Source organism: Gadus chalcogrammus, chromosome 4 (genome assembly GCF_026213295.1).
Source record: "Gadus chalcogrammus isolate NIFS_2021 chromosome 4, NIFS_Gcha_1.0, whole genome shotgun sequence".
NCBI classification, from domain to species: Eukaryota; Metazoa; Chordata; class Actinopteri; order Gadiformes; family Gadidae; genus Gadus; species Gadus chalcogrammus.
Window position 1 is genome coordinate 29,772,015 of NC_079415.1, and position 22,221 is coordinate 29,794,235.

At 49.9% G+C, this 22,221-nt stretch overlaps 1 protein-coding gene and 1 pseudogene across 1 annotated transcript; one reads left to right on the top strand and one right to left on the bottom strand.

Moving 5' to 3' along the window:
- Window positions 1-864: 864 nt before the first annotated feature.
- Window positions 865-2,128, bottom strand: LOC130380984 (putative nuclease HARBI1; annotated as a pseudogene).
- A 1,706-nt stretch (window positions 2,129-3,834) lies between these two features.
- Window positions 3,835-22,155, top strand: LOC130380985 (serine/arginine repetitive matrix protein 2). Its single transcript, XM_056588404.1, has 22 exons — window positions 3,835-3,932; window positions 4,700-4,933; window positions 5,168-5,199; window positions 5,389-5,576; window positions 5,851-6,059; window positions 6,588-6,765; window positions 6,999-7,174; window positions 7,580-8,229; window positions 9,105-9,636; window positions 11,236-11,435; window positions 11,976-12,149; window positions 13,217-13,392; window positions 13,972-14,106; window positions 14,357-14,443; window positions 14,707-14,943; window positions 15,347-15,457; window positions 15,684-15,800; window positions 19,160-19,307; window positions 19,483-19,551; window positions 20,276-20,391; window positions 21,394-21,495; window positions 21,645-22,155. Exons 1-22 carry the CDS (start codon window positions 3,850-3,852, stop codon window positions 21,720-21,722), a joined length of 4,032 nt encoding a protein of 1,343 aa, XP_056444379.1. The 5' UTR covers window positions 3,835-3,849; the 3' UTR covers window positions 21,723-22,155.
- Window positions 22,156-22,221: the final 66 nt, after the last annotated feature.

Below are 22,221 nucleotides of genomic sequence, written 5' to 3' on the forward strand. Positions count from 1 at the left end.
AATGCATTTCAAACAGGTAAGGTAGGCCATAATTAAAAAAAAAAATTGATGGGACCTGCACACTATTGTAAAAAAAAACAAAGGTAATTAGGTGGGGCACTTTTCTGGGTAATCATCAACTGTCTAATCTTTATCTTCTACCAGTCACTGATGATTGTGTAATCTGTCTCGTGGAGCCTTCTGCCATGACACACCTCCATGCTGTTGTAAGTACTCTTAATGTTCCACAGATTTGTCATAATGGGTAGAATATAACAAACATTCTGTTTCATTACAGGAGGATGATGAAGACACCTTATCAGCTGCCACAGAGAGGGAAGATGCAGAGAGGCCTGTTGAGGTTTACACCTTTTTTTTTTCTTCTTTCTCTCTAACAGAGCAATGCCGGAAGTTACAATGAGGAAGAAGGTCCATCAACCTCCACAGCACAGCTTAGATGTGCACAGCTTAGATGTTGTTCAGCATTGACCCACAACTTACAATGACACTAAGTAGACATGGCACTGTGAAATTCAAAGTCATTTATGTTCCTATAGCTCCCTGTGAAACAACTTTACAAAGTATATTTAGAATCCCAAATAAACAAATCACACCTAGAAATGGAGCACATAAGGCTGCAGATCACCAAATAAAAAAAGGAAACACAACTGCTGGACCATCAGTTAAAGGTGGGTGATGTGCCCACAGGTGGATGTTTTTTAATTGTTTCAACAACAAAGGATTAACAACTGTACAACATTTGCCCTTCTAGGAAATAAAGAAGACCCCATAAAATTAGGCATATTGTCGTTCTTTGACACTGGGGAGGTGATGGGTCAATTAGAAATGATTGAAGCATATCATGTCTCTAACAGCTCTTCCATCTCATGCATCAGCAGGGGGGTCAGGATTATTGTCTGGATCATTGGGGCAAAGAGTAGGACATTGTTCTCCTCTAATAGTGGCAATGTTGTGGAGAACCACACATGCCACTATAATGTCACAAGCCCTTTCCGGGGTGACCCGGAGCCTAAGAAGGCACTGGAACCGGGCCTTGAGTATGCCGATGGTCATCTCCACTCTGGCTCGTGTCCTGCAGTGAGCCAAGTTGTAGTGTCGCTACAGGGTCAGGGTCAGGGTAAGGGGTCAGCAGATAGCGCTGGCAGGGGTACCCTCTGTCTCCGAGTAGATAACCATCAAACTCTCCTATAATACAAGATACACTTTATTGTTTCAGTTGCAATAGGAGGAAACAAAATATTGATCATAGGATATATCTATATACTGGATACATAAACTATATATATATATATATATATATAAACTCACCACGGGCAAATCTGGCACTCAGTGTAGACTCACGAAACATTTGTGAGTCATGCACAGACCCAGGCCACTTTGCTTCCACATTATTTATCATGTGGGCTGCGTCACATATGATCTTCACAGTGGAGAACAGTAATTAGCTGTATAGTGAAGTATATTTCATTTGGAATGTTAAAGGTTACTATTTAGGCCTACCTGTACATTAATGCTGTGGACAGATTTCCTATTCACATAATCTCCTTCATTTATTGAAGGAGCTATGATAGGAATGTGAGTGCCATCTATGCAGCCAATCACACCTGGAAACCCTAAAATATATCAAATTGACTGATTAGTGCTTCAAGTCTCGAAGCTTTATGACATGAATAAATGATTGCTTAGACTGTTACCTGCAATTCAGTGGAACTCTTCTTTGAGAAGTCTGCTGGGTCTGTGACTTGGGAACACTACAAACGTGTATAGTAGCCGTTTCAGTGCAAGTGTCACATTTCGAACAGCCCGACAGGCCGTTGCCTTGGACACATGCTCTGCATCACCGACGTTATACCAAAAACTGCCGTTGGCAAAAAAAACGCAGTGCAATGCAAAGAATTTGCTCGGAACTGAGAGCGTGTCCACGATGTGTCATGTGAACAATGTGAGGGCTGAGAATATTGTTTAGATAAATTATAGATGATGCAGAGAAACGGAAACGCTCAAACAGGTACTCATCAGGGAATGATAAAACATCCAATCGGGGTCTAATAACCCTCTCCCGACTGAGATTTATGCGGAGTATTTGCGCCTCGACATCAACTGGCTCTTCAATAAAAGGACACGCCATGTCTGCCACTGCCTTCCGTCTGCAGGCTTCAACTTAAGAGCAGGAGAAACTCAGGGTTAGTTGAAGAGAACCTGCCAGCGAGCAGGTTAGTTTCACAGAGTATGTTGCCAGGGTAACTGACTCAGAGTTAAGCTGAACTGGCTTTGTGAAACCGAAAAACCAGAGTCTCCCTCATCTCGGGTTTAACTAACTCAGAGTTTTCACTAAACCTACTTTCTGAAACGGGCCCCTGATTAGAGCATTATGAACAAGCTGAACATGATTCTGTCATTGACACTCGTTTAAGAAAAACAACATTGAACAGCACCTGAAATTCATCAGGCAATCAACATTCTGGCTCATTAGTTGCAGGAATCGGACTGCCAGCCCAAGACACAGTATGGCATTAAGAGGAACTTCTTCATTAACCATTTTTCCTTAATAATTAACTCTGTGATATTTATATTTCTTCCGTTAGTGTTCTTAATTGTTTAATGTCCCCAGAATTTCAGAAAGATTTTTCAGGTATATGCTTTGAAGAAAGCCCTTAATTCACTCGAGAGATGTGAGCTTTGAGTTTGCTGGATGTTGTGTAGCCTACTTATCAGTAGACATTTTGACCACGTGAATGAGGCTGCAGTTCGGGTGGAACATCTTTCCTTAAATATGACAATTATATCTTATATTTATAGATCTTCCGTTCTTGACTTATAATTCTGCTCGGACCCTGTTAATCATCGCTTGTTATATTTGTGGTTAATAACTTCAGTAGTCGGTACTACTTCAATAGATGTATATGCTTTAATGTTAAAATACACCTTTTTATTCTCAGACTATTCATTGCTGCTACAGCTCTGGGGTGTGGGGTAGGTTTACTGTACAAACAGCTGAAACATGCACAAACCGGTCTTGCAGACCTCGTGCAGAGGAGGCAGTCAGCACTGCTCACTCCTCACACTCTTCTCTATAGAGCCATTATTTGGTAAATGTTTCACCACGATAGGTGAATTACAAAGCTGTGGCATCCTGCCCGGGAAATATCCTAACCAAAAAGGGGTTCTCCGGGGTGATGCCATACGACTTTCATCACAGATTCTTCTTCTTCTTCTTCTTCTTCTTCTTCTTCTTCGAGAGAGAGAGAGAGAGAGAGAGAGAGAGAGAGAGAGAGAGAGAAAATAAGCAACCTGAAAACAACTTCCCTTCCTGCTCTGCTCCCTCCCAACCCTACGTGCCGTGAACGGTGAAAGGCAACTGTAAATCACATTATTCGGGCATTAAACTAACTAATGGCAGACAGAGGGCTATGACATTGCTAAAAAAAAAACAACAACACTTCAACCTGTAGGTTCATTACTGGGGGTCTGCTCTGTTTCCCTCAATAATGTATTGGCCTAATTTGTGAACGTTTCTTTGTCAATCAAAGGATAGGCTGAAGACTCTGAGGAACCCTGTTTTATCCATTTTGTAATATGCATGAATGTATAGATAACATTCCAATATGAAACCTTTGCCAACGTATTTAGTGCCCCTGGTGTTTATGGAATTCAAAACAGAATGACATGTTACAAAATAGTGTTGGAATTCTATAATTCCAAACAATTTAAAATAGCCAAAATCAAATCATAATCATACATCATCTTCTGCGTCGGCCCCGGCCCTGCTCCCTCGTCGGTCCTCCCTAGGCGGAACCTTGTCGCAGTCGTGCAAGAAGTACCCGGGCCCTTCCTGACAGGCGCTCAAACATGGCCGCCAACATAGAACAAATATTCCAAGACTTTATTTTGAATAAAATAAGAGAAATTGAGGACCAACAAGAAGAAAACGGGTACTTGAATTTATTGTATACTTTATCATATATTCTCTTCGTGTTTATTTATTTCGTGTCAGCTCCATAATCTTTGTGATGAGTTCTCGCCGTCGCTGGAGAAGCCAGACTGGCGACCCAATGGACGCTGCTCTGAGCACTTTTATTTTGTTAAATGGTGTTTCTGTTGATGCTCTGAGCACTTCAATTTAGTTAAAATGTGTTTCTGTTGTCTTGTTGTCATGCCACTTATATGATACCACTTCTCATATATCGCCTGTTATCTCTTTTTATTGACGTTAATGACACTGGCGGCAAAGGCTCGGTTATCTGTTCCATTCAACCTCCAATACCTTTTAATATTTGTTTATTTGGAAGGTGGAATCAATTGTGTAGTTTCCCATCATACTACATAAGCTCATTCTGATAATTTACAGTCTAATTACATGAGCCCAGCGAGTTTGGCGATCAACGTACTTTACAATATATGTAACGTTAGCTTCTAAACACTTTTGTCATCCAGATTACCAAAATCCCTTTCTCAGTAGGAATATTTTCAGCTATAAAAATCGACAAATCTCCTCTTTTTTTTTTGTCCAAACTGGCCTCCTTCGGTTGTTGACAATCCTTTTGAGCCTTCAATCCAGCTACTGAATATGCATTTTTGTTTGTGTCAGCTGTAGATGAATTCACCCTATTTAGTTGGAAAATGGTAATATACACGTTTTGCACAAAAACCCACCTTTTAACCAACCCGGGGTCACTCGACCTAACTTGTTCTGTCTCAGTCCTGTGAAGGCCTTGGCTTCAGACGCCGACGCCACCGCCAGGACCATACCGGAGTCTGAGAGGGATGACAAGGAAGAGGACAGCCAGGGAGCAGCCCTCAAGAAACACAAGAAGCACAAGAAGCACAAGAGCAAGAAGAGCAAGAAAAAGAAGAAGAAACGAGACAAAGACGAGAAGGAGAGCAGCTCTGAGTCTGGGGTCGAGTCAGAAGGAGAGTCCAAGCATCGCTCCAGGTCAGGAATCAAGGTTTACAGGGGTTGGCAAAAGCAGCCAGGAGGGCCGTGCCATGTGATAGTTTTCATATTGATTTGAATACAAAATGTTGGAGGGTAGATGACCTGCGAAAAGCGGGCTTCTTTATCTATGGGTTTATAGAGGTTTAGGCTGCATTTATATCAAACTATGTGCTGAGATGTTGACAGGGATATAATGTTCATGTGTAACTCCGGTGTCTCTCGGTTCCCCAGCAGAACACCCGGAGAGGAGACCCATGATGGAGGTAAGCTGCAGCTTCTCTCCCCCGGGAGCCATGTGTCGACTTCTGCTTGTTTAAATGTTGTAAAATCTGGGATTTGGTTTAGGATCGTTATACAGGACAATATTTGGTATTGCATACTGTCGGGTTACACAGTCAGCCTCACAATCATGCTGCCGAAGTCAAATTCGAATCGCCCCCTTTTTTCCTTAGACGGTAATCGAAAAGCCAGTCGGCACAAGCAGCACTTGACGGGGAAGAAGAAGAAAAGGAGGCGGAAAAAAGAAGATGGCCGAAGCGCGTCCGACTCGGAGTCAGGGGGCAGCCAGAAGGGTGGCCGCCGGGGCTCCGGCTCCACATCACGCCGGCAGGAAGACCTCCCAGACATCATTCCTAAGCAGGTAATGAGGAACCAAAAACTACAGTGTAACAAAACTTTTGTTAGTTTTTTAACCAAAAAATCGGTGTGCTTCGAAAATGTACGTTTTATGAAACATTATAGTTTCGGAAAGTCCTTGGCAACCAATGGTTGTGTCGTAGACAGACATTTGAAATTCCTCTTTTTCCCGTCGGGAATTTGACTCTTAGAGCATGGGGCGGGGCTTAAGCGACGGAAACCCCAGACGAGGCCTGTACTGGTTTATTGACCTGCTCGTCTTCTCGTTGTGCAACCAGGACAGCTCTAAGGCCGGAGGAGCCGACCCCGGGAGAGGGGGTGGGAGGAGCCACACCTCGCGCTCCCATGTCCCGTCCCGCTCCCGCTCCCGCTCAGCGCGGAGAGCGCACCGCTCCCGCTCGCGCTCCAGGCGGCGCAGCCAGAGGTCAAGGTCCCGCTCCCGCTCAAGGTCCAGGCGTCGCAGAACTAAGTCCACCTCCAGGTCAAGGTGGGGTCCTTGCGGTTTGCCGCTTGATCAGAAATGTTTAATACAAACATTTATTCATTTTAAAGGATACACAGATGTTGAAACGGGGAGAAATTTGGTGGGATACCGTTTTTTCCCCATGTGTACTCTCTGACATCACCGTAGCTCTGAATGCCTCAACTGACTGAAAGTGATTGACCACACAGTGATCCGTTCCACAGCACTAGCAGGCTAGTAGAAGACTTACAGCGTAGTCCCAGATGAAAAGTCTTACTTGTAGATTCAATGCACTGATACGATAATGTCAACATGTGCAGAGTACCTCCCTAGGCGTTTGTATTTGCCTTGTGATCGCTCCACTACGATGCCTTTGTAAGACGGCAGAATGTACATTGTGTCAGTGTGGGACGGTGCCTTGCTAACCTGCTGAACGCACATATTACGGCGGCTTGCCGCGGTGGTCCTTGCGTTTGGCGAACAATAGTCTCTGAAGATTTACCGAGGATGGCCCTAAAAAACCTCCCCCTTTCACGTGGTGCGCCACGCCAGGTCCCAGTTCGGCCGGCGATCCAGGAGGACAAAGTCCCGTTCCCGGTCCCCCAGGAGCCGCCGGCGGTCGCCCAAGGGCCGGCGGTCAAGGACCCGGTCTGGATCCGGGACGAGGGGCTCTGGACCGGACAAGAAGCCCTCCCTCGACCCAGCCGCCGGTGTGGCGGAGCCCTCCGATGTAGGTCATGGCCTGCACTCCTTTGCATCCTAATGTCGACCGCCATAGTCCCCCCCTCTCATCTCCAGCCTACTTGAATCCATGAAGTACATTTATGGGGTGATTTGTTCACACTCTGACAAATGCCTTTTTAAACCTCACCCTTTTAAACCAATTTCTCAGCACCATTCCGTTGACTCCAATCGAGTGTCCTCAATCAAAGCATCACTTTTGTTTGCATCATGTTCCTCTAGCCCTGCCTTCCTGGCAACGAACCCCAGGTCCCTGACCCCGTCGTAGAGCCGGCGGCCCCCACCCCGCGGGACCCTCTCATCCCCTCCCCGGACCCTTCGCCCCCAGAAGCCGTGGCTGTGAAGGCGGCGGGGTCATGGAAACCACTGCCGCCCTTGGAGGTCATGACCTCCGCCAGGTAAACTTAACTTGAGACTCAGAGGTGTGACCGCAGATGTGTGTAACAGGTGTTTCAGTTTTAGGCATACCAGGGTATGTATGCAGACTAAGCAGATCATTGGATACTATGGGGAGGGAGGTATGTAAGATGGGGGGGGGGTTCAAACTCTCTGGGTTAAATGCCTTGATATTCCCCAAAGTCAGCAATCCTTTCCAGGGTTAAAACGTTTGCCTACAGCTAGCGTTGATTTCAATTAGGCTCCCGTACCTTTACCAGCACCACAGGTTAATGACATGTTTTGCACACAGTAGCGGGTAGCCTCCTGCTTTCTGAAATGGGTCGCCCAAGTCACATTATTTTTCGCATAGAAACTGGTATTATTACATTTATTTTGTCATTTATTTTGCATCCATCGACTTGCAGTTCGTCACGGAAGGACGGCTCCACCAAACCCCCCACCCAACCCTCGACCCAACCCTCGACCCAACCCCCCACCCAACCCTCCACCCAACCCTCCATCCAACCCTCCACCCAACCCTCCATAGAACCCTCCATAGAACCCTCCACCCAACCCTCCATAGAACCCTCCATAGAACCCTCCACCCAACTCTCCTACCAACCCTCCACCCAACCCTCCTCCCAACCCTCCATCGAACCCTCCTCCCAACCCTCCATCGAACCCTCCTCCCAACCCTCCATCGAACCCTCCACCCAACCCTCCTCCCAACCCTCCATTGAACCCTCCTCCCAACCCTCCATCGAACCCTCCTCCCAACCCTCCATCCAACCCTCCTCCCAACCCTCCATCCAACCCTCCACCCAACCCTCCTCCCAACCCTCCATCGAACCCTCCTCCCAACCCTCCATCGAACCCTCGGCGGCTGGACCCGAACGTCCGGCCGGTGGCCCCGTGTCCCCCCGCCCAGTCCCCGGTGGGGAGGGCTGTGGGGACGGGGCGGGCGCCCCCGGGGAGGACCCGCCCGCCGCTGAGCCCCAGGGGGCAGACCGAGCGGCGGACCCCCCGGCCCAGGAGAGAGGGGAGGACGCGGGGGAGGGCTCTCCGGTTCAAAAAGGCAAGGGCTGATGATAGATCTCTCTCTGTCTCTGTCTCCGTCTCTGTCTCTCTCTGTGTCTCTCTCTCTGTGTCTCTCTCTCTGTGTCTCTCTCTCTGTGTCTCTCTCTCTGTGTCTCTCTGTGTTTCTCTGTGTCTCTCTGTCTCTGTCTCTCTCTCTCTCTCTGTCTCTGTCTCTCTGTCTCTGTCTCTGTCTCTGTCTCTGTCTCTCTCTCTCTGTCTCTCTGTCTCTGTCTCTGTCTCTCTGTCTCTCTCTCTCTCTGTCTCTCTGTCTCTGTCTCTCTCTCTCTGTCTCTCTGTCTCTGTCTCTGTCTCTGTCTCTCTCTCTCTCTGTCTCTGTCTCTCTCTCTGTCTCTGTCTCTGTCTCCGTCTGGCACTCCTTAGTTGTGTGGCTCTCTCTTTGTCCGTGTCTCTGTCTCATTACTTGTCTGTCATTCTTGCTCTGCCTGTCTACTGGTCTGTCGCTCTCTCTTTGTCGCTCTCTGTCTGTCTGTCTCTCACTCTGTCTCTGTCTCTCTCTGTCTGTCTACTGGGCTGTCGCTCTCTCTTTGTCCCTCTCTGTCTGTCTCTCACTCTGTCTCTGTCTGTCTGTCAACTGGTCTGTCACTCTCTCTTTGTCCCTCTCTGTCTGTCTCTCACTCTGTCTCTGTCTCTCTCCGTCTGTCACTATTTGTCTGTCTCTCTCACTTTGACTGTATCTCTGTCTCTATCTCGCTGTCTCTCTCTGTCCTTGTGTCTGTCTGTCTCTCTCGGTCTCCCTCTCTGTCTGTCTCTGTGTCTGTCAATACTTTTCATTCACGCATAATCGCAATTGCAATGATTATCAATTGCGCCTGATAAATAATGACCAACGCGTGTGTGTTTGTCTTTCTATAGAATCCGACGATCCTGTCCCACTGCCTGGTCCCTGTGACATACAGCCCGGCGCTGTCGACCCGGGACATCCTACAGAGAGCCCCCGTCTGTCAGAGAAGCCGCACCCAGATGACGGCAGCAAGGATACCAAGTCCTCCACGAAGAAGAAGAAGAGGACGTCGTCCAAGTCGCCGCAGAAGAAGAAGGAGGCCAAGAAGAGCAGCAGGCGGAGGTCCAGGTCCAACTCCCGCGCCCGCCGGAGGAGCTCGCGCTCGGTGAGCCGCAGCAAGAGGAAGACGTCCGGGTCCCGGAGGAAGAGGTCCGGGTCCCGGAGGAAGAGGTCCGGGTCCCGGAGGAAGAGGTCCGCGTCCCGGAGGAAGAGGTCCGGGTCCCGGAGGAAGAGGTCCGGGTCCCGGAGGAAGAGGTCCGCGTCCCGGAGAAAGAGGTCCGGGTCCCGGAGGAAGACGTCCGGGTCCCGGAGGAAGAGGTCCGGGTCCAGGCCGCGGAGGAGATCCAGGTCCAAGTCCAGGTCCAAGAAGAAATCAAAGTCAAGGTAGGCGCCCACTTTGGTTGTTAATGGAAGAATCTGCTCTGGTTTGGACCTGGTTTGCTCAGTCTTCTATAGAGTGTAGCTCGCTCTGCATTGCAGAACCCATTGGTATCTGCTCGAGTTAGAACCTGGTTTAGGCTCTCGTCTCTCTCTATAGAGTATTGTTCGCTTTTCAGTGCAGAACCCAGTGGAAGGATTTGTCTTCAGACCAGGGCTGTAACGATACACCAACTCACGATTCGGTTTGTATCGCGATTTTTGACCCACGGTTCGATACATCGCACGATTTTTTTTAATTTAAAAAGCATTTTATTTAAACAACACTAATATAACAATTAACTTAATGTAACATTTAATGACAAATAATTTGGAACACTGAACAGATTTGAACAGAAAGAATACTATTAAAGTATAGCTAAATTAATAAATAAATAACCAAAGATTGCAGTGGGAGGATGCTTGCAGGTAGGCAAAAACCCTCACCTAGTTTGGTTGGTTTAGTCAAATATCCTATTAGCGCTTCTTATTAGGCTATGTATCTTAAATAATGACATAATCAGGCCGTATAGAATGCAACATGTTTAATAGCCTAACTTTCAGTAGATGGGAAAAAACATGAACGTCTAACATGAACGTCGCAATTACGAGGCATAGTGTTACGAGTAGCGTAGGCCTATGTGTGTGTGCGCGAGAATGGCAGTGTGCGTATGTGTGTGTGTGTGTGAGTGACGTCAGCGAGTGAGTGGACGAGCGAGGAGAGCGAGCGGTAGCGTGTGTGTCTAGTGAAGAAGCGAACGAGTCCAGTAGAATAAAGTACCCATACTGTCAATAATCGGTGGCCGCCTCATTCCGACCTATAAGCAAACAAACTGCCGGTTAAATCACACAAAACAATAGAGACAGGGATCACACAGGCAATTTCTTTCGCGCTTGGCCCACTCTGGATAAACGTCGTTCATATTGCATATGAGGACTTCGACGGCTGTGGAGAAATGCAATCCTCCGTAGCCACGGAGAGCTGTCATCACAGAGCGGGCATCTCTTCGCATACTTACGGCATTGATAAGAGGGGGCGGTGTCAGCAGACTATTATTTAGACAAATTATTAGCAAAGTTCAATAGGACAATTTGACCGGAGAGTTAGAAAGGGCGTATCGCGCTTCTGCCTTCTCACACCTCGAGACAGGATCGTGGCTTTGAGTGTCGCGATTTCGGTTTCGATACGCGTATCGTTACAGCCCTACTTCAGACCCATAAGTAAGCAGATGTTCTGCTCTAGTTCTGCTATAGCGGAACATCTGGGGGGGGGGGAGACTGGAGAGCGACTTGGCCCGGAAACCAGCGAGATCGAATGTGCTACGCAGGGGTTCCTGTTTTGGTAACGGATCCTTTGTCTGGACGCGTAGAGAAACTCGTACGAGAGTGGCAGACTTTAGATTTAAATCTAAAGCCCCCCCCCTCTCTAAAGTCCAACCCAACCCGAGAGGACAGGGTTCCTGTTCCCTGCCGGTTGCGGGGAATCATTTCCACCGATGTCTTTCCTTTCCTCAAACATTCCCGTTATTTCTCCCCCCCCCCCCCCCCCCCCCCCCCCCCCTGCAGGTCCCCGGCCCGGCGGTCCAGGAGGTCGCGGTCCGGGTCGCGGGCACCGCGCCGGGGCGCGTACGGCGGGGGCTTCAGCCAGCGGGACCGCTGGAAGAGGGAGCCCAGCCACTCCCCCGTGCTCATCCTCCGCAAGAACCGCTCGCCCGCCCCCACGCACGGCGGCGCCGGCCAGAGCCCGCCGCGCATCACGGAGCTGGGTGAGGACATGGGGGAGGCCGTCTTCTCTGCTGTGTATTCTGATCAAAGTTGTCTGTCCCTACCCCCCCCTACCCCGCCCCCCCCCCCGACTCTGAATTTCTGTTTGTGCAGAAAGTACTTTTCTGGTTCTTTGCTTTGCATTGGTTTTTCATCCAGTCGTTCAGAGTGTTGACCGCTTTTGTCTTCATTTAAGTACTCGGGGAGTACTGCTCCTAAACCCGAAGATGTTGCATTTAGAGAACGCATGATATGTTCAAAATGAAGGATGACGCATCCGTAATTCAACAAGGAGCAAAAATGTGTGCGCTGGCAATGGGAAGATTTTCGCATGATTCTTAACAATTCAAGTATCAAAATTTGATACAATTGTGTACCGGTATATATTCATAGGCAGTGGCACACAGTATTATAATTGCGGCTCGTGGCTTCTGCATGCAGGCTCTCGTGTTTTCTCGACTAAACCATGATATCGTCTCACCTCGGGTCGTGTCTAGCCGTGTCCTGAGTGCTTTGTTTCTGTTCCTCCGGCCTCCTACCAGACAAGGAGCAGCTGCTGGAGATCGCCAAGGCCAACGCAGCGGCCATGTGCACCAAGGCGGGCGTGCCCATCCCGGACAACCTGAAGCCCAGGCTGACCGGCCAGCTGCTCATGCCCCTCAACATGCCCATGCCCAACATGGCCATGAACGCAGCCATGGCCAGCATGACCGCAGGTAGGACCTCCGCTGTGTGCAGCACTCGATCAATCAGGCCTTTATTGTGCGGGTTGCAAGGCAAGCCACGCTGTAAATGCATACGTCTAGAACCCTCAAGATAAAACATCTAGGTTCTAGAACCCACAAGATAAATTATCTAGGTTCTAGAACCATTGAGAGAAACGTCTAGGTCTGGAACCTCACAAGCTAAAACATCTAGGTTCTAGAACCCATAAGATAAAACATCTAGGTTCTAGAACCATTGAGAGAAACGTCTAGGCCTGGAACCCACAAGATATAACATCTAGGTTCTAGAACCCACAAGATAAAACATCTTTGTCTGGAACCCAGAAGATAAAACATCTTTGTCCAGAACCCAGAAGATGCAACCCATATATATATACTGTAGGTTCTAGAACCCAGGGTCTGACATGATTGCTCAATTGCTCAATTGTTCAACATCTGCAAACGTGGCTATTTTCTGGACGTTTATTGAAGGTGCTTGCCATATCATGCATTATCTTTCATGGCCCTTTTCCTAAAATACTAGTCCAGGCATCGGCAAAATCATCAGTGCACAATTCAAACCCTCTAGATTGAATAATAGCGATGTTTTCTCTCATCTGAAGATGTTAGGCATGCAAAATGCGGGATGAAATATATAGAGCCGCACTACCGGTTAAACCTGCTAGATGGCGATGTGGACTGAGATGCATGTGCCATCACTGGATGACCCAGCCCAGACCAGAGATTGATATTTAAGTTTTGGGTGTGGGTTCATTAGAGCTGGGCCAATGCAACCATTAAAAACAGAATGGCCTCAAGCTCCTACAATCTCACCTCTATTGTCTATGTTGTTATAGGGAACTTGTATTAAATAGTCTCTCTCTGTCGGTCTCTGTCTCTGCCTGTCTGTCTGTTTCTCTCTGTGTCTCTGTCTCTCTGCCTGTCTGTCTCTCTCTGTGTCCCTCTCTGTGTCTCTGTCTCTCTCTGTCTCTGTCTCTCTGTGTCTCTCTCTCTCTGTGTCTCTATCTCTCTCTCTCTGCCTCTGTGTCTTTGTATCTCCCCCCCCACCCACCCCCCAGCGACCATGACGGCGGCGCTGTCCAGCATGGGGGCCCTGGCTGCCATGCCCCCCCTGCCCTCCATCACCAATAAGCCCCCGCCCGGCCTCCCCCAGCTCAACATGGCCGCCCTGGAGGTGGTGAAGAAGAAAGTGACCAAGCAGGCCAACAGCATCAGCATCAAGGAGTTCACGGACGTAAGGGGAGAGAGACACCGTCCCGGTGTCGAGAGGTCCCGATCAGTGCAGACTGCAGATCTAGAGTGATGGAAAATGACATAACGACAGGACCAATGAGGGCTAAGGGGAGGGAGTTTCAGTTCAGGCCGACCCAAGAACAATAATGGCTCCCGAGGAAAGTGAAGCAAACGACAGCAGTCTTTTATTTTTCACGCCCATATCAGGAGGCCAGGCTGATATACATATCCATTTTCCCAATCCTGATTGTCACACGGAGCTAGACCAAGAAACACAGATTGCTCTACTGAGAAAGCAACAAACGGGAGGTGCAGAAACGCCTGCTTAAAGAGGGTTTAACATGCTGCGCAGTTTGTTGAGTACTCCAGGCGACCTTCGTCCGTGCAACATGTGAGGGATCTGGATGTTGGGTTCTGCACATTAGGCCTTGTTAAGAGAAGCTCCCAGCATAAAGTGTCTGTTTTGAATTTGTTGTGTGATGACCTTTGTGTCTGACCGTGTGATGACCTATGTGTCTGACCGCGTGTGGTTTGGTGTGCTGACCTTTGTGTCTGACCGTGTGGTGTGGTGTGTTGGCAGAAATGCAAGATGATCGTGGACAGCAAGGGGGAGCTGCCTGTGGCCCAGCCTCACGTCTCAGACGAGGAGGACGAGGGGAAACCCTTCGGGAGCGCAGCCCTGCGAGAGCAGAAGGCCATCAGCTTCAGCATCAATGTAAGGGCACACACACACACACACACACACACACACACACACACACACACACACACACACACACACACACACACACACACACACACACACACACACACACACACACACACACACACACACACACACACACCATGTTATTCTCGTGAAATCGTACAGCAAAAGTTGATATAAACTTTGGGTAAGTGTTGGCAGTCCTGATTTACTGTCCCCGATTTCTCTGTCCCTTTCTCCCCTCCCACCGTCCAATCAGAACATGTCCGTCCGACCGGCCGCGCGGAGCGATGCGGGCATCGCCAAGGAGTTCCCCGTCTCCTCGGGATCCCAGCACCGCAAGAAGGTACCGTACCCCATGCCAGCTTCGAATGTACCCCCAAATGAATTGGGGCCAACCTGTCCATCATGTAGCACCTGTCCATCATGTAGCACCTGTCCATCATGTAGCACCTGTCCATCATGTAGCACCTGTCCATCATGTAGCACCTGTCCATCATGTACCACCTGTCCATCATGTACCACCTGTCCATCATGAACCACCTGTCCATCATGTACCACCTGTCCATCATGTCCTCCCCTGACGTGTGACCCCCGCTCCCCGTGCAGGAGGGCGACGCCCCCGGCGCCTACGGAGAATGGGTCAAGGTGGAGAAGACCACCGCCGCGGCGGCCAAAGCAGCGGCCGCCGCCGTCGCCGCCGCCATGAAGGCGGCGGCGTCCTCCTCGTCGCCGGGGGCGACGGCTGCCGAGACGCAGCCCCCCGCAGTCACCCCGGCGGCCGAGACACAGGTGGCCGCCGTGTCCTCCGCCAGTGACAGCGTTTTCCCCGAGCCGCCGCTACAGGTGAGGCCCCGCCCCCTTCCTCACCGTATTTGACGGATTTAGTTACTGTGCAACAAGTAGCCGGTATATAAGACTTGCCCCATCTCTGACCACTCTTAAAACAAGTCTGAAGGCTTTTATGTTTACTTTAGCTTTCCGCTAAATCTTTAATTCATTGCACTTTGAACTTTTGCACTTTTTCTCCAATGCATTTTTAAACTTTATTTTAATGCCTTTTGATTTCATGACGATGTTTTTACGTGAACCACTTTGAATCTGCCTCGTGTATGAAAAGTGCTAAATAGATAAAGTTGCCTTGCCTTGCCTTCATGGTGACTTGTTGTTGCCTTTGCACGTATTGTGTGCATTACGTGCTTCTCATGGCCTCACGGTGCCGCTCCTTCTCCCCCGTGTGTCCCTCCAGCCGGTGGATATCTCCCAGGCTGTGATTGAGCGGATCAAAGCTCAAAGGCGATTGGCCGAGAACCCTTGCGACGTCAGCGCCATCAGCATGCTCAGCCGCGCACAAGAGCAGGTAAAAGGCACCTCAGTGACCGCAGCTAGAGTCCGAAGAGTCACGTTGTATTTGCGACGTTATGGCTTGTTTATGTTGTTTTTAGATATTGTATTTCATTTCTAAATACCTTTTTCTAGCAGTAGATAAGCCGTTGCTCTGAAACGGTCTACAATGTGTTGGGTGGAGCGAAGCCATCTCAACAGTATGTGTGGTGCCTCACCCCCCCCCCCCCCCCCCCCCCCAGGTGGACGCCTGGGCCCAGTCCAACACCATCCCCGGGCTGTTCACCGGCTCCACGGGGGCCACGGTCCTCACCTCCGAAGAGCTGTCCAGCAGCGGGCCCCAGGCCTGGCTCAAAAAGGTACCCCAGTGGCAGGCGCGCGTAGACGAGCACACTGACTAGCTCCCGGCCAGGCGGGTGCACCGCTCGCACTCGCTACGTGGATAAAAAAGCGACAGAGCGTGCTCCATACGCTTCACTTAGCGCGCACACGTGTCCCCCAAAAAGAAGACACATCTTTGGGCTGCGTGGTGAGCTGTTGGCACCCTGCATGGAAGGGAGGGGGAGGGGTGCTTCTAGCGTGGCTTCTAGCGTGGCTTCTTGGCTGTGAATTTCACTGTTTTTTCGATTTCACAGAATTCAGTAACGCGTTTAGGGGATTCATCTCAAGGAATCACTGTGAGCAGGGATTTAAAACACGGTCTACCATTTTTGTTTTAAATGAGGCAAGTGCTTTTGAACGTTTTGGATGGACCACGCATAGCACGACATGAGACGCGAACCGATACGCATCCACGATGCACGTGTCACAGTATGAAACGTATAACGATTTATTCTGATTCAATATCATGTCATTAACGCTTATTCAAATATAATTCCAGACTTGTGATATAAACGCGGACGGTACATTTGATATTTTTCTCCATTACTAACTGAAACACATAACCATGAAGCATTTCATCTCAAAATCATTTGAATTATAACATTCATAAAATCATTTTTTTTTTTTCAGCCACACCTTATCTCAGATAACAGAGGACACGGGTGTTCTAGCTGTGCGTTTCTTTCCCAAAGTTTTTCCACCTCCACTCGCGGTGAGACTGAAGACGAATCCCTTAAACGCGTTCACTCTGAAACTCGCCCCCCAGAAGCTACGGAGCTCCAGGCTCCGCCCCCTCCACTACCATGGGCCGCGCTAGCAGCTAACCGTGCGGCCGGGAGACTTGTCTTTACAGATGCAACTGGTGTCCATCTTCTCATCTGGACGTGGGGGAGACGGACAGAGAGCTCATTCCCCCCTCCCCAAAACGTTGGCGTGTTCCTTTTTCACACACACACACACACACACACACACACACACACACACACACACACACACACACACACACACACACACACACACTCTACCATATTGATCAATACCCCCCCACTCTGAAAGGTGTCTGCGTTGTTCGTGCCCGCTGATTGCAACCGAGAGCTGTATAGCTGAGAGCTGCCCCCCCCTCCCCCCACCATCACATGACAACCACAGTTCTGCTGCTACACCTGCATCGTTCACGCTACTGCACCATCCACGCTGCATTCCAGCAGTGTCAGCCAATTACTGAACATTAAAAACAACTACATTTGATAAAAAAAAATGAAATTGTTAAAATTGTACACGAAAGGCCAAGTCGTGTTTTAACTGGAGATCAGTTCTTCCCAGCAGCTGTGGACCACGAGTCTGGGGAGGCAGTAGATGCCCCCCTCAGGCCCCCCCCCTGTGTGTGGGACCGGGCCTCCCCTCTCTATACAGCTCCGGGCTCCTCGCGGCGGCGGCATGGGCGACGCACGCGTCTCACTCTATCCTCAACCACCACAGCAGGTTGGGGCGCAGCCGTGCGGCCAGCCTCTAGGGGGCAGTGTAGCGCCCTCCTCTGCCTCCACTCCCTGGAGCGACCCTGGGCCCCCCCCCCACCCCCGTGGAGGGAGAGGGAGGCGTGTCCGGGAAAGGGAGGGAGGGAGGGAGGGAGGGAGGGGGTGAATCAGTTCTATCAGCAAGTCTAACCGCCCAAACAAGAACCCAAAGGGACGAGTCATGAGTTTCACCGTCTTTTCGCTCATAAACGTAACAAATGATTCGACACATGACGGACCGTGATGGTTAAGGGACGTCAAGGCAGGTATTGAAGGTTCAATTCCTGCCCAAACTGGGAGAAAGTGTAGACTTTGAGTTTAGCTCTGTATCTGTCGGTGTAGGCCATATCTTGGGTACATGTCTCCCAGGCTCCTGGGTCAGGTCTAGTTTTTCAGCTCCTGGGTCTAGGTCTAGTTTTTCAGCTCCTGGGTCTAGGTCTTTGGCCCCTGGGTCTAGGTCTTTGGCCCCTGGGTCGGGTTTAGTTCTGACCTTGTTGGGCGGAGGGGGAGGTGGGGGGGGGGGGGGGGGGGGGGGGGGGGGGGGGGGGGGGGGGGGGGGGGGGGGGGGCGGGGGAGGTGGGAGTTTGCGGCGGCCGCAGTGGCGACCCTGTGAACTCTCACCTCTCTGTGTATTATTAGACTGTTACAGGGCCGACGGCAACCCAGGGCCCCTCTCTGTTGCTGGGGGGCTTCAACAGGGTGGAGAGGAGGGGCTAGGTACGTACCCACACCCAGCATCCTTCACCTACTGCAGCCTGAGTCTGTGTGTGATCGTGTGTGTGTGTGTGTGTTGAGAGAGCAGATGTGAGCTACGCTGGCTAACAGGTATGTAATATGTGTGTGTGTGTGTGTGTGTGTGTGTGTGTGTGTAGATGCATACACGCAACGCACGCTAGGGATGGGTATGATAAGGAGAAGAACTAATAGAAAAATAACACAATGTAGACTTGCCTGGAAGTCGGACGATGGGACCCATCAGAGACAGCCTGCTGGCCTCGATGCCACACTACACGTAGCTCTACCACGGAAACGTTTCCAGAATAGGGCAGGAAACTAGGCTGCTATGCTATCCTGAGCTTTATGGTCATAGTTTCTGCCAAGCATGCTAGGCTAACATTTAGGTCCTCATGGATAATATTTGACTATAAAAAGCTAACATTAATCTTGGATACAATTTATATGATTCCAAAAAAATTTTAATATAGAGTTTGGTTGATCAAACAAAAAAAACACGAGGCACGATGGAGACGGTTACGCATTTAAGTTAATAGAGAGCTTGAGGAAAAGGGTAGTGGTCGATGATTCTCCGTACCCATCTCTACTGCACACCTAGGTACCATCCTTAGCACCGGCTAATTGCTCCTCTCTCTCCCCCCTGTTATTTTTTTCTCTACCTCGCTCTCTGTCTCTCGCTCTCTTGCCTCTTTCCTTTATTTTTTCTTTCTTTCCTTCTCTCTTTCCTTCGTTCTTTCTGTATCTCTCTCTCTCTTCCTGTCTCCCTCTCTCTCTTCCTGTCTCTCTCTCTCTCTCTCTCTGTCTCTGTCTTTCTGTCTCTGTCTTTCTCTCTCTGTCTGTCTCTCTCTCTCTCTGTCTCTCTCTCTCTGTCTCTGTCTCTGTCTCTCTCCGTCTCTCTCCTCTCCTCTCTTCCTCTCTCTCTCTCTGTCTCTGTCTCTGTCTCTCTCTCCCTCTCTGTCTCTCTCTGTCTCTCTCTCTCTCTCTCTCTCTGTCTCTGTCTCTGTCTCTCTCTCCCTCTCTGTCTCTCTCTGTCTCTCTCTCTCTCCCTCTCCCTCTCTCTCTCTATCCCCCCTCGCTCCCCTCCCCAGGACCAGTTCCTTCGGGCGGCGCCCGTGTGCGGGGGCCCGGGGGAGTTCCTGATGAGGAAGATGGGCTGGAGGACGGGCGAGGGGCTGGGCCGGAACCGCGAGGGCACGGTGGAGCCCATCATCATCGACTTCAAGATCGACCGCAAAGGTCCGCGCTTTACCCACAATCCCCTCTGCAGGCTTTCCTTTCAAACATTGAGTTCAAACGCCACACTCAGTACGTCAAAATGACGGCGATATGAGGAGTAGTCAGCCTTTGCGAGGCAGCGGAGATGTGATGGATGTTGGCCTCCTTTAAAGAGCGGTTTGCGTTTGTGTTTTAGGACTTGTTGCTTCAGGGGAGAAGCCTCAGAAGCAGACTGGGGGGCTGGTGGTGACCAAGGACCTCATGGGTAAGATGGACTCACATGCACGCACGCACACTCGCACAGCCCACCACTTTCTAATTGGCCCTTTGTTTTTCCGAGTTAGCAACAGTAACTACAGGAGAGGGAGCGACTTAGCGATGGACGATCTGACTTAAGATGTACAACTATTTTCCTACGGGTTTTTAACGTGCACGCTTTAAAATGTTCAGATAAAAAAAATTAACTCTATGAGCAACGCTTGCTTTAGTCCACTGGATAGGCTGGTAGACTGATCTATGCAGCGCAGATCTAGGTGGACACGCCCACTAGTGATGTCATATTGGACAGATTTTCGAAACGGCTTGTAAGGCTAATCACACTCACGCCTGGTGGTATAACATGTCTCCTTTAAGATCTACAACTATTTTCCTACGTATTTTGATGTACTCGCTTTAAAATGTTCAGATAACACTCTTTATTTATCCGATCCAAAGAACCACCGATTGGTAAACATCCATACATTTGTTGTGCATAGAAAGAAAAATCTAACAAGAATGAAAATAAGGCAAAAACAAGTATTCAAGGATTTTTTTTTTTTTTATGTATTTATAAAAATAAGAAGAAAAGAAAGAATATACAAGTTTGGACTGGAGGTTATAAGATGTTCAGATCTAATTAACTGTTGGAATGAGATCCGGGTAAAGCCAGGGCAGAATCAATGTTGCGTTCATGTTCTGAGCCCCTCCGCCCCCCCCCCCCCCCTCCCCAGGGAAACACCCGGTCTCCGCCCTGATCGAGCTGTGCAACAAGCGGCGCCTCCTGCAGCCCGACTTTGTGATGGTGCACCACAGCGGGCCCGACCACCGCAAGAACTTCCTGTTCAAGGTCTGACCCCGGCGCACTCTCACACTCTGTGTCCTGCGCTGCCCCCGGCCTGAAGCATGTGCTACTGTTCAATTCACTCTTATTGTGTAGCCCTTAATCCCAGGTGCAGTCTCAAAGGGGCTTAGCAGGCCGTATATTTATGACGTCCCCAGGGAAGGCAAGAAAAAACCTTTTAGGGAGTTTGAACCTTTTTGAACCTTTATCTAACCAGGTAGCGTCTCATTGAGATTGGCATCCTGATTTTCAAGAGATGTGGCCAAGAGGCGTCATAAAAAAACACACCAAGGTTACAGCAGAAAACATCATTTCGTGTGCGCACATAACCCATTACAGTCTGCTGAATTCATAACAAACGCACTGAAAAAGGTTTTAGCGCGTGTGTAATGTTTAAGTCACGATATCCCGCAGCGCTGACGCTGACCGGGGAAAGGAAGTGAAGCCAGTCTATCTTAACACGCTCTTTTAGAAGGTTCCCCGAGGATCTCGTTCTCCTCCCTCCTTCTTCTCCCTCCCTCCTTCCTCTCCTCCCTCCCTCCTCCCTCCCTCCTCCCTCCCTCCTTCCTCTCCCTCCCTTCCTCCCTCCCTCCCTCCCTCCCTCCTTCCTTCCTCTCCCTCCCTCCCCTTCCTCCCTCTGTCCTCTTCCTATCTCCTTCCTCTCCCTCCCTCCATCCTCTCCCTCCCTCCCTCCCTCCGTCCCCTCCCTTCCTCCCCTTCCTCCCTCCATCCTCTCCCTCCTTCCCTCCTCTTCCTCCCACCTTCCTCTCCATCCTCTCCCTCCTTCCTCTCCCTCCCTCCTTCCTCTCCCTCCTTCCTCTCCCTTCCTCCCCTTCCTCCCTCCGTCCTCTCACTCCCTCCATCCTCTCCCTCGCTCCCCTTGCTCCCCCCGTCCCCTCCCTCCCTCCCTCCTCTCCCTCCCTCCGTACCCTCCCTCCCTCCCTCCCTCCGTACCCTCCCTCCCTCCCTCCCTCCTCTCCCTCTGACGGCCTCTCCCCTCCCCTCCAGGTGACGGTGAACAGCGTGGACTACCAGCCACAGTCCGGCAGCCCCAACAAGAAGCACGCCAAGGCCATGGCCGCTATGGTGGCCCTGCAGGGCCTGGGCGAGGTAAGGCCCCGGTGGCACCCGATCCTTCTGAGGGCTTGTGGCGTCTTTAATGAAATCCCACCGATGTCTCGATGGGACGCCATTGGTGGACACGACCTGTCACTCAGAGCAGATACTGAGGCTTTTTGTTTTTTCGTGTGCGTCGGTAGGTTCCTTCGGATGGACCGGGACTCTACACCGGCCCTGTGTTTACTGCGGCCTCCACTGGACCCTTGTTCTCTACCTGATGGTCGTGCCACACGTCGGCCTGGGGTTCTCACTGTCTTTGTTACATAGCACAGCCTGGTCCCACCACTACCGCTCCTCAATCAATCACAGTGTACTGGATAGTGAATATTGTGATAGATATTGTTATGGATAGTGAAGTGTCGCACCGTGTCTTCAGACTCATTCGTCGAGTAGCCTGATTATTCACATTGATTGTGATTTTTAAAAAGAATAAAGCTGTATTTAACTCTTATCCATTTGTATGCATTTTTTACGATTGTCCGTAAAACAGACCTGCTTGTATTCCCTTTTTGTTGACTATTGGTCTTCAACGTGCTTTGCTTTGCTGTTATATGTACTTGAATAAGCCGGCAGTTTCTTCTGTCTGAGGCATTTTCAGAAATGTGTAGTATCTTAGTTCTATGTCATGGTAATTGTAATGTCGAGGATAACTTCAGACTAACTCGCATTGGGGGCATGCAGTCATGTCTTCATATATAACGTAACTATAAATTCTTG

Bases quoted from the DNA above. Each gene is read 5' to 3' on its own strand.
- LOC130380985 (XM_056588404.1), top strand. From the start codon at position 3,850: ATGGCCGCCAACATAGAACAAATATTCCAAGACTTTATTTTGAATAAA. The intron at 12,150-13,216 runs GTAGGACCTCCG...CCCACCCCCCAG, and splicing joins CATGGCCAGCATGACCGCAG to CGACCATGACGGCGGCGCTG. The intron at 19,552-20,275 runs GTAAGATGGACT...CCCCCTCCCCAG, and splicing joins GGTGACCAAGGACCTCATGG to GGAAACACCCGGTCTCCGCC.